The sequence below is a fragment of the Stegastes partitus genome, unplaced genomic scaffold (genome assembly GCF_000690725.1).
Source record: "Stegastes partitus isolate 25-593 unplaced genomic scaffold, Stegastes_partitus-1.0.2 Scaffold1972, whole genome shotgun sequence".
In the NCBI taxonomy this organism is placed as follows: Eukaryota; Metazoa; Chordata; class Actinopteri; family Pomacentridae; genus Stegastes; species Stegastes partitus.
Window position 1 is genome coordinate 10,187 of NW_007579703.1, and position 12,279 is coordinate 22,465.

The 12,279-nt window shown below is 40.7% G+C and overlaps 1 protein-coding gene across 5 annotated transcripts in view; it reads left to right on the plus strand.

Moving 5' to 3' along the window:
* marveld2a (MARVEL domain containing 2a) overlaps window positions 1–10,802 on the plus strand; it is a 15,673-nt gene extending 4,871 nt beyond the window's left edge. For all 5 annotated transcript variants that reach the window (XM_008303287.1, XM_008303288.1, XM_008303289.1 and 2 more), the window contains 6 exons: window positions 579–799; window positions 4,122–4,157; window positions 4,271–4,434; window positions 6,588–6,759; window positions 9,484–9,534; window positions 9,951–10,802. In XM_008303287.1, the coding sequence (XP_008301509.1) occupies window positions 579–799; window positions 4,122–4,157; window positions 4,271–4,434; window positions 6,588–6,759; window positions 9,484–9,534; window positions 9,951–10,070 (764 nt within the window). In that variant the 3' untranslated portion in view covers window positions 10,071–10,802. The remainder of the gene's footprint in view (window positions 1–578; window positions 800–4,121; window positions 4,158–4,270; window positions 4,435–6,587; window positions 6,760–9,483; window positions 9,535–9,950) is intronic.
* Window positions 10,803–12,279: the final 1,477 nt, after the last annotated feature.

Consider the following 12,279-nt stretch of genomic DNA (forward strand, 5'->3'; position numbering starts at 1 on the left):
GCTCTACATGGCAGCAGGTAGGTAACAAAGGTGCATCTCGAAAACTGTATTATCCAGAGAACCTGTGCGCTTTGAAATGTTTTTTGTAGTGCCTCAAGCCAGGGTGCTGAACTGGTCCAATTAAGCAAACTTTTGCCTTTATTTAGAGCAGTAGAAATAGACAGGTAAGGGGGGAGAAGAATGGGGAGAGACCTGCAGCAAAGAGTCACGAGCGGGAGTCGAACCCATGACCGCTGCATCGGGGAACTATAGCCCCTGTTTATGGGTCGCCCGCTCAACTAGGTGAGCTTTAGGGGCACCCCTGCAAAACAAATTTCTAATAACAGCCTGTTGTTTACAACCAACAACAGCAGTGTAGCTTTTTCTCACATTGCCACATGAATTGCTTTAATTAAAATGCGCCAACTTGCCATTAAGGCCACAAGAGGGACAAACAAAACAGTACAATTTAAAAATTCTTCTTCACTAAATAAGGATGGCCATTTCTCAGAGGTTCTTTGAATGTGTTTTGAAATGTTTTCAGTTAATATGGCTTTATAGGGTCATTAAGTTGAGCATGTTTGCGTTTTGTCTACCAGGCATCGTCTATGTCAGAGACACAACTCGCGGAGGGCTCTGCTCCTACCCCGTCTTCAACAACGGCATCAACGGGGCATTCTGCAGGACGGAGGCAGGCCAGACTGCAGCCATTATCTTCCTGTTCGTCACCATGGTCGTGTATCTGATTGGAGCCATAGTGTGTCTCAAGCTGTGGAGGCACGAAGCTGCTCGCAGATACCGGGAACGTTACATTCAGGAGGTAAGAAGATATCCGCTAGTTTCAAGTTGTTTGGCTCTGTTTATTGGGTTAGCTCTATGGATTTCTATGGAAGTCTTTCTTTAGCTTATAGGATCATTTCAACATGTCTGTTGCAAACACCCACACACACACTATAGTTCAACATCAAACCACATAGTTTGCACACAAGCTTAAGGTTGTGGAGACGCGAGAAGGTGGAGACTGCAAATCTGTGTGCAAATACCTGTGTGCTGGTAGCATGTTGTGAATCCATCTTTCCAAACTTCCAGGCTGTATCCATGTGACTGAACTACAGTGATTCAGACTGTGGATGTAATTGAGTAATTGTTAATCCATTAGCCGATGAGGACATGCGTTTCTGAAAATGTATATTAGCTGTAATGCCTGGTTGCGCTACCAGATGAAGCCTGTTGTAACCCGAGGAGATGCTCACTCAGACTACCGGCAGCCGCAGCAGAGAGCATTGTAGGGGTTTAGCCAGTTAAGTGCCACCATGAGAAAGTGTTCTATGACGCTTAATGCCTGCTGGCCAGAGCTCTCCTTTTGTATGCAAGGTTAAGTGCACTAGGACACTGTGGCTATCATCCACACCTTTTGAGCAGCCATGCCACATGACACAAACTGTTAGAGTGGCTTATGTCATGTGACCGCAGCTGTAATCGATTATTCATTGATACAGCTATGACTTAATCATTAACCATCCCTACTGAGAAACCACTTATGACTATGGCCATCTTTAGGCGTGAGTTAGCCTGTGATAAATGGATAAGTACTTTCTGAAAGTGCTTTTGCATTTCTTTTTCTTTTTTTTTTTAATTTATTGGTAAGTAACAATGTAGATGGACAGGATATGTGAGACAAGACAGTAGAGACTCGCTGCTTGAAGGCATTTGTACTGATGTGGTATGCGCCCTGGTAGGCTGTCTTTTTCTAAACCCACAAAACTTTTCAGATTCTGTGAAAAAAGCATCTGCCTCATCAGGTTAGGTAGCATATGCTGCCGAGGAAAAGATGTACGTAGTCTAGATTTAACAAAACTACTTTGTGCTTGTGCATTGTCTGAACTCCCATTTTGTTGTACTGTTTATTTCTTCATTTAAATAGTGGTCTCTTAAATAAATTTCAACATTTTGGTAAATACAAGCTGTGATCAAAAAGCTGAGCGACTGTGCCTATTAAATCAAAAATTGGATCTGATTCAAATTTGGCTGCCATCCTTGTCAAAGTCCTCTCCTTGTACAGCATTACATTGTTTCCAGTGTTCCTGCAATGTTTGCAACACGCCTCAGAAGTCGTCTTGTTCTGGAAAAAATGTCAAGCATCATCTGCAATGAGTGCTTAGTCCCATAAACTGTGTCAAAACAGCAAGCTTTCAATGTGAATTTCATTTTGGGGAAAAGGAAGAAGTCGCACGGAAACAAATCTGGTCAGGAGGGTAAGTGGAGAGCAGCAATTGTGTTGTTGTAGCCAAAAAAAAACGTTCCTCCTCCACTTTTGGAGCCTGTGGCTCTTCCACAGTGAAAACTGCTGTTCCTTCTCTTGGTGGTAGCTGCAGACCCATCTCTGGTCACCAGTGATGATCTTCTATGTGAAGGCTGCATCGTAGTGATGGGACGTACTGTGCCGAGGTGTTGAGAAACCCAAGAAGTCCTTTATGAAGCCCGTCTGGAGGCTTGCTTCTGTAGGAGGCAGGTGACGTCACTGATGACGAACAAAGTTTTGCTGGTTTAGGAAGGAGGTCAAGTGTTGGCGTGACTTACGAACATAAAGCGCAGTGAATCGCCGCAAAATTTGCATATCAGTGTTTATGTTTAAGTTTTGCCAATTTGCCTGTGACATTGAGAAACCAGTTTTCATGGAGCCTAAAGGGAGAAGGGCTTCCCCTGTATGGCAACACTTTGAGCTGATCTCTCCCAATAATAAACCTGTAAATAATGAAATGTGTTACTGCTATAATATTCACATGTGAAAGGGTTTTGTCCAAAGCCAGAGAAGTTATTTCCAAAAAACGAAACTGACTGTTTCCAAGCGTAGTGGAAAAAATATTGTTTCTTAATAAAAAATGAATAAAGTCACTATCAGCCCAGTATTCATAAGAACAGTTGCTGTCCCATCTTTTACAAACATTGCAACAGTTTGAACATAAACGTCTCATGTCCTTTTGGATATATTTAAACATTGACTGAAATCATACTGGCAATTTTTGTTGACATTAACAGACCTCTATTACCCACACATTAATCAAAAACAGATTCAATGAATGAATTAATGAACCAACCACACAAAATCAAATTAAGATGTTTTTATTTCTATTCTTGGCACTGATTGTTCCTCATGCTGACACTGTTGTAAGACAGCGAAGAGGCCATCACCAATAGTTTATTTATTTATTTATGCCATTTTTCTTTTTGCTGAAAAGCGAGACTTCCGGCTGTAATTTTGTTGTGTGTATGGAAGCGTGTGTGTATCATGACAATAAAAAGGATTCAGATTCTGATAGTTGAAATGACAATACATTTTTTGATCAGCAGGGGGGTTTGTGTGCACATGAAGCCTCCAGAAATGAACCTTTTTTTCCGAATCAATTGCATAGAAAGCTTCAAGGCTTCATGAGGCTTCATCTGCTCATCGCCACTGGATCGTCTTAGCTGCTGACTGACACAGAATGTAATGTTTGCTTTATGTGAAAGTTTGAGCTCCACGAAGAAATTACAAATATGCAGCTATGGGTCAAAAACATGTAACACAAGCTCTGAAGTCATCTTAAATCGTGAGTCACTCGTGAAATGCTGCACAAGTGAGACCGTGACACACTACGTGCACACACCACGAGCAGCCTCAGACTTTTTGCTTGCAGCTTGTATGATTATTTACTTTCTTGCTGAGAGTCAGATCCTACGACTGATGCCACTTTCATGACCACAGCCAAGAGTCATTGAGCCTTGCTAAATGAGAATGCAGCTAGGATGGCTTTGTCTTGAATTATTATTTTTAATTCTTTCTAATTCCCTTTTTGAGATATAGCATGTTAATCCAATGATGCTCTCCCTTGCAGTTTTTTGGAAGCAATTTGTTTATGGAACTATTACAGTGAAAATAATGTGATTTAAGATTTAATGTAAAGCAACAAAACAACTACAAATGGGCATAGGTATCGCGTAAATGCTTATACAAACCAAAAGTACACACATGACTTCACATTATGCAGCAACACCTACAGCACAGCAAAGGTTCATGTGCAAGATGTCAGAAAATAGGAAATTGTTGTTATTGTCTACATATTAATGAGTTGATCTTTTTACATTTTTGTGTGTGTGCACAGATGCAGCCCTCTGACATGCGAGCTGGACAGTCATTGGTAAGTGTTCTGTATATTCAAGATTTAATAACCCACATCTAGATGGCTACAGGCAGAATAGCTCTTTTAATTTTATGAGGGAGCTCAGGTCATGTGTTGCTGTGTCTCTGCAGATGGTCCCAGCTTCTGGTCCAGCTCCCAGAACTCCAGAGCAGGTTCGGGGCTCCTCGGTCGTTCCCATCCAAGCTGCACCAAAAGCTGCTCCTGCGAAGGTTTTACAGGGAACGATACCATCAGGACACATCCCGAAACCCGTTATTGTGCCAGACTACATTGCGTAAGTAACACTGAAAATCCAGAAGTGAAGAGAAGCAGATACAATACACAGCGGAGGTGCAACCAACCATTATTTTTATTCATGACAAGTCTGCCAGTTGTTCTCTGGATTAATCATTTGATCCCTAGAGATTCAGTTTCGTATCACACCAAGACTAAGGGCAAATTCACACCTGTAGTTCACATTATTTGGTCAGGCTTTGTACACAGATACATATGTAACACCTAGTTAAGTTTTAGTTCTGGTCTGTTCTTGTTTACACTGATTTTATACAGACCAATTATTTTTGTATTGAATCATTTGGCGTACAGTGCCTTTTGTTTATGACAGCAAGACAGATTATGAATATTATTTCAAATAGTTGATCATTTTGGTGTCTGAGGGAAAAAAAAAAATATAGATGACGTTTGGGATTTGGTTTTGTGGTCTTTGTTTGAGCCAGACGTGTTGGAGGAGCGTGAGCCTTGCCTGGTTGTGGCAGTGCCAGTAACAGTGGAAATGCAGAGAGGTGGGCTGTTTGAGGATCAGAAAGTTGTTAGCAATGCAGTTTGTGGTTACCCATTTGCGCTGACCTTGGAAGTCTACATTTGCTTGACTGTTTGGAATATGCGCTAATCGGCTTGTCAGGAAAAGAACAGGAAATTGGTATCGTGTGAAAGATTTTAACAAAGAACTCAGGATTGTCAGTGTTTGGAGCATAGATGTTAAGCATTGTTATTGGTAGTAAGTTTATATGACCTGAAATCATGAGATATCTACCATATGGATCAGCTGTTGTAGATTCAAGGCAAAATGGAATATTTTTTTCTCGGAAGGATTGCAACACCTCTGGCTTTGTGAGTAAAAGGCGCTTGGAAGGTCTGAGATATCCAGTTTGCTCTTAGCCTGCGCTGTTCATTTGCACTGATGTGATTTCCTGAAGGAAAAAGACATCTGGCTTTAACGATTTAAGATGAGAGAAGACACGTCCCCTTTTAATCACATGACCCAGACCCTTCACGTTCCATGAAACTAATGTAAGGTTGTTATTAATGCTGCTATGTTCTAAATCATCAGATACCGACATAGCTCCTGAGATGACGACAGTTCAGTGACCACCAAAACATAGCACAACAAACAGTAACTTACCATACATACACTAAAGTGCAGAATGGCACCTGTGAACACCCCTGTGAACATCTTACCCACTACAGTGCTTCCCGAGTGGAGCACGTAGGTCGCCCTTACCTACAGGATTGCTTAACGCACGTGTAGTGACTAGCTCGCAGAGCGGTTGAAACTAAAAACCTAACTCTATAACAAGTTAGCTCAACTCCGCTGCCAATATATAGTTAAAGCAAAACAAGACAGTCTTATGTTTTCATTGAAATATTACCGGAGATGTGAAAAACGGCACATTTAAAATGATGGTTTCTTTGTCTTTTTTCTTTTCTTTTTTATGCGCGTACAGCGCCGTTTGTTTATGACTGCAAGACAGATTATTAATATTATTTCAAATAGTTGATCATTTTGGTCTCTGAGGGGAAAAAAGATGTACAGATGACGTTCGGGATTTGGTTTTGTGGTCTTTGTTTGAGCCAGACGTGTTCGAGGAGCGTGAGCCTTGCCTGGTTGTGGCAGTGCCAGTAACAGTGGAAATGCAGAGAGGTGGGCTGTTGGAGGAACAGAAAGTTGCTAGCAATGCAGTTCGTGGTTACACATTTGCGCTGATCTTGGAAATGTACATTTGCTTGACTGTTTGGAATATACGCTAATCGGCTTGTCAGTAAACATACGACTCAAACAGTGAATTTGGCTGGTAACTGCTTTAATTTTGTATGAATTGCATTTAACCATTTTGAGTTGGTCTCGAAAAGATACATTTGGATTTGACTGTTTGAAGTATGTGCTTATCAGGTTGTCAGTAAACATTTGACTTATTTAGTGAATATGGTTCCTAACTGCTCTAACTTTTTGTGTGTAGGTTGTCTAGTCTAGCATCTTTTGGTGATCCCGTTGGGACCCCCTTTTTGATTTTGGTTTAAGAGGGTTAAAAGTGAGCAAAAGAAAAGTTGAAAACTTACATTTGTATATGTAATAAATATGACATGTTATTTGGCCTTTTCTGCGGTGATAAGATACATGAATTGTGACTCTCCACCTCCATCATGCAGTAAATACCCAACGATCCGGACAGATGACGAGCGGGACCAGTACCGAGCTGTGTTCAACGACCAGTACGCAGAGTACAAAGAGCTGCACTCAGAGGTGCAGGCTACCCTCAAGAAGTTTGACGAGATGGACGGCATGATGCGCACTCTGCCTCAGCACCCGACCAGCCAGATGGTGAATACTTTACATGCACCTCTTACACTTTTACATATAACTCAGGAAAATCTAAATTAACCATGTTTACACATCTTCTTCTCTTCTTGTGTTCAAAAGTGTGGAAAGTTTTAAAAAAGGACAACTTAGTGTTTCAGTGTGTGCAGAATCAAATGAGTTTTTCAAAACCATGTCCCAAGTGAGTAACTTCAAACAACCTGTAGTCTCCTCTATCTGTCCCTGTGGTCATTCATACTTCAGTAAATTCAACTTTATTTGTAAAGTACCTTTTGTATTGCATGAAGCAAGTGCTTTACAGATAGTCGACAAGCTGATGACACACGAGTTCAAAGGAGAAAAAGATACAAGGAAATTTGGGTTTGGCACAGAGAGCAGGAGGAGGCTGACTGAGGGTTTATCAGACTGATGCTAAATCAAGACTGAGAGAATGCTGTTGTTTTTTGTTTGTTTGTCTTTTCCTTAAACTGAGATCTCAAATTCCATCATCCCTACATTTGATGTGAATATTACCTGAAGCTCTTGATTTGTGTCTGCAGGGTTATATGCTGCAGTGCTGCCATGTGATTGGCTGATTGGAAATTGCATGAATACAGGTGTTTCTAATATACAGTCATGGAAAAAATTATTAGACCACCTTTTTTTTTTTTTTTTAATTTCTTGTTCATTTTAATGCCTGGTACCACTAAAGGTACATTTGTTTGGACGAATGTAATAACTACAAAAAAAGCTTATAAGAGTTTCATTTAAGAGCTGGTATCTCGCCATTTTCCGTGGTTTTCTTGGTAATAACCAAAATCACTTAAGTTCTTCCATCAATAGCTTTGGCATTGTACTGCCAAAAACAGTGCTTTTAGGCATCCCATGTTTTATTTTCTGTCTGTTTTAGTCACATGATGCACACAGGAGTTAGTACTTGATTGCATAACCTTTGTTTTTGATGACTGCAGTAGGGCTGGACCCGAATAGCCGACTATTCGTTCGGAGTGCCGGTGTCAGAATACCAATTTTGATCTCCGACTATTCGGCCTCCTGCTTCCATTGAAGAAAACAAAGGTGGTCTAGTAATTTTTTCCATGACTGTATATATGTATGTAGGTATACAGAGGCTCTCAGTCCTGACATGTACACCAGTCAGCCACAGCATCTAAATCACCTGCCTATTATCGTGAAGTTTCCCATCATATTATTTAAATAGCTTTGAGCTGCAGATACCCGACAAGGCTCCAGACTAACTTAATCACCTGCTCTGTTGCAACTGTAGCAGCAGCACGTGGTTTAGTTGCACCTCTCCAGCCCTTTATTGGCACAGTGTGGTATTATTCATCCTTACATGCTGATGAGTAGCTGTCATTGCACACACTAGTTCTGCGCTGATGTAAGCATTGATGCTCATTTCATATTTGATATTTGCAAAAATATTTTATTCAGAAAAAAACATTAAGTCGTCACAAGTCTTTTCCTGATTTTGAACAGGCTAAACTCCTCACTTTTACAATTTACTGTTGTTTCATAAATACCTCACGTGCAGGTTAAGATAAATGCTGTTAAGTGGCTGCAGTTCACTCAGACAGGTGTGTGACCAAAAATTACATTAAAAAGGAGGAAATAAGGTGTTCTAATGTTAGTGAAGCTGAAACCTAGTGATTTTATCTACATAAAGCACGAGCAGAGCACATTTTAAAAGTCAAACACGCAGTTAATCATGTTATTTTAAAATTAGGAAGCCAAAATCCTGACTGCCTCCTCCTTTCTTTCTTCATTCAGTTTTTTCAAATAATTAGCAGCTTAATTAATGGAGCACACAGTAGCTGAATGGATTATTTTATGTATTAGGTCAGGAGAGACTGACTGAGGCAGTGAAGAAGAAAAAGTTCCAACAAAATGGAGAATACAGTAGCGACCAACGCCGGCTGGAAAGACACCAAAACAGCCTAATGACCATCATGCACTCACACGAATTAAGTCACACACTCAGAATATTGTTGCATATCCCAAAGAGTCCTGGCAGAACAATGCCCAGAGCATCACACTGCCTCCAACTGGTTGTCTTTATCCCATCCTGCTGCCATCTCCCCCCTGAGTGAACAGTGAACCAAACTTTCCACAAGGACACCTTCTTCCATTCCTCCATGGTCCAGTTCTGAAGACCATTGTAGGCACTTTCAGTGGTGGACAGGAGTCATGATGAACACTCTGACTGATCTGCAGCTATGCAGCCTCAACCACAGCCAACTGTGATGGGATGCTGCTTCCAACACACCTTAACAAGCTGATTCTTGACTTGATGCCTAATACAGCCTACTCACAGACAGGAGCCATTGTAACCAGATGTCCATGTCATGGACTTCCCCTGTTTTAATGTGTCTAATCAGTGTTTGTGATCCAGGCTGTTACACCTTCAACAAACACACAGATGCTTTCAGTGCAGCAGCACACTGGACTGCACTTTGCATCTGTAGACACATTTACCCACTTTCAGTCTGTCTCAGTGCGTCACATCGGCTCAGCAGTGGCTCCATCCAGGAAGTGGTCTGATTGTGCATCTGAAATATTGCACTCAGTGTTTTTATTGTAAAAATGTGCCTCATTTCCCCCTCCTGGAAGTTCCTGTTGCCCTTCCTGTTCCCTCCACACTCACATTCCTGATAAGCTGCCGTCACAGGGCTGCACCTGATTTTCATTCTGAGTTTCTCTCTTTAATCCTGCCTCTGTCTCTGTTCGTAGGAGGTGGATCGCATCAACAGAATCCTGCAGGAGTACCAGAGGAAGAAGAACGTAAGCTTATTGTCTTGTCTCATTGTGTTCCTGTGTTAGTTTACATTGCAGAGAGGCTGTTTTTGTTCAGGCATTCAAATTAGCAGAGGAACAGTGTCTCTGAGCTAAGATGTCAGCTTTAGATTGTTGGATTTTCTGTTCTTTGTTTAACATTTGTAAGGTTTGTACCTTTTACCTTTTACTATGTGAAGTGCTATGAGATGACATATGTTGTGACACAGGAGTTTAACATAGGAACAGATTCAAAGTTGAGGCTGATGTGACTGTTTTTTAAAACAAATCCAACCAAAACACCTCAATCCAAACACTGTTTCATGAAATGTGCTGACAAAAGAGAAAAACACCGATCATATTCATGTAGATCAGAATGTAGCTGCTCCTGAAACACTCAGCTTGTTTCTGCTTTACTCTCCCAGGACCCCACTTTCCTGGAGAAGAAGGAGCGCTGCGAGTATCTGAAGAGCAAACTGTCGCACATCAAGCAGAAGATTCAGGAATATGATAAAGTTATGGAGTGGAACGATGGATACAGCTGAACCGCCGAGATGTGTCTACGCTGCAACACAGATGCTGAGCTCCTTTCATCAGCTGAGCAGCAGCGCTAGCAGAAATGACCAACTTAATGTGGAGAGTGAAACCCAAACAAAAAAACATTTGTGATTTCAGACTGTTTTGGAGTTTCAGTCATCTGGGAGAAACACTTCTATCAGCAGTTTTATATTTCTATGTTTGTGTTTGTTTGAGCACTACGAGACAGAATGTTTGATACTTAGAGGAATAATTTAACATTTTGGGAAAAAAGATTTGTTTACTTTCCAAAGAAGAGTTAGATAAGATGTGGATCTGCTCTTATACGTAGCCGGTTAGTTTAGATTAGCACAAAGAAAGCTGTGACCACTTCAATGCCACCTTCCCTCCCACTGCTCTCCAGTCTGTGGACATATATTTTGTCCATCTGGTCGAACCACTAAGGTTGTTGTGGTGGTTTATATGATAGTTTTCTGTAGTTTTTAGCTGTCTGACACTGTAGCTGTTCCTTTAGGTCACTGTGTGCAGCCAACGGACTTCTTACTTGACCTCAAGTAATGCTGCAGCTTTTCCTAGATACTTTTGTCAGCAACCATACAGAGGAATGTCTGCAAGTCATCAGTTGACCAATCTGGTTTTGTGGGTTTACAGTTTTTATACACTGGGTCAAGGGCTGCAAGGTGGCTCGGTGGTTAGCACCGTTACCTCATAGCAAGAATGCCACCGGTTTGCATCCCGGTGGAGGCACCGGGATCTTCCTGCGGGGGGTTTGCATGCTCAGCATGGGTTCTCTCCGGGTTCTCCGGCTTCCTCCCACACAGTCCAAAAACATGCTGAGGTTAATTGGTGATTCTAAATTGTCTGTAGGTGTGAATGTGAGTGTGCTTGGTTGTCTGTCTCTAAGTGTAGCCCTGTGATAGACTGGTGACCTGTCCAGGGTGTCCCCTACCTTCACCCTGAGTCAGCTGGGATAGACTCCAGTCCCTGCGACCCTGGTGAGGATTAAACGGTGTATAGAAAATGGATGGATGGGTCAAGTAAATAAATAAGAAATAAAAAAGGTAAAAGAAATCAGTCGAAATCACTACACATGGTAGGACCCTCCAAGTGTCCTGAACATGTGCACCTGTCCTCTCTGTGTTTTTTCAGACAGAGCTAAGCTAACTGTCTCCCATCTGTAGTGTCATAGTTTAACAGAGATGTGACACAAAACAAACCACAAAATGTCAAATTATTCCTTTAAGATGGTCTGATTATGCAATTAACACTAAACAAAATGTATATCTGATACTGTGATTGTAATTATAGCTGAGACTGTCCATTTAATTTCACGACTGACACTGGATTTAGACGTTTGCATGTAAATGAAGCCTAAAATAAATATGCTGCATTATTTCTGTAAGGATTTACCTCTTCTGTCAGCCTGCCTGACCATCATGTTTGGTTTTTTTTGTTTTTGTATTTTTTTACAAAAATTTCTCAACTTTTCAGCCTGATGACAGCACTGCTTGTTCAGCCAGATCCACACTGAGCTGTTTCTTAAACTGCTGTCACGACTCTTTGGATTGTTTTATTTGCACGCTTGTCTTTTATATATCTGTGTCTTTAAATCTGAAACTATGCCTCTTAGTCGGGTATTAAAATGTCTTTTTTGTAACACTTTGTTCTACCATTTCATGGAATAAACATTTTGTATTTTACAGGCACTTGAATACCATAAGTGCCTCAATATCTGAATTTATTTGCCCTTTAAACATCTTGATTGAATGGAAATTTAATCATGAGGTTTGTGTCTCTCTGTGATTGTAAATATGTTTTGCTGTAAATGTCCGTTTTCTTTCATAATTTAAGTGATGAATTGGTGCTTTCTGCTCTCAGAATACAGTTCTGCTTACGCACTGACGATGTGGTTTGGTTTCTTTTTTCCAACAGTAGACAGAAATGTGAAAGAATAAAAACTGCATTAGAGGTGAAACCATCTGAGTAATTGACGTAATAAAAACCTAATTTTGATAACTGAGGCTTTTTTCAAGCAGAAGTTGTTCAGTCTAACTTTTCAAATGTTTATATTTTAGATTCTTGTTTCTCGAATGATAGTAAAATACCGACTTTTCACTTTTGGTAGGAAAAAATAAGGGTAATAAGTAAAGTAAAGGGACTGTTATTTTTTTCCTAAATATTAAATTAATGATGAAAATAATTGATGCTAACTGGACC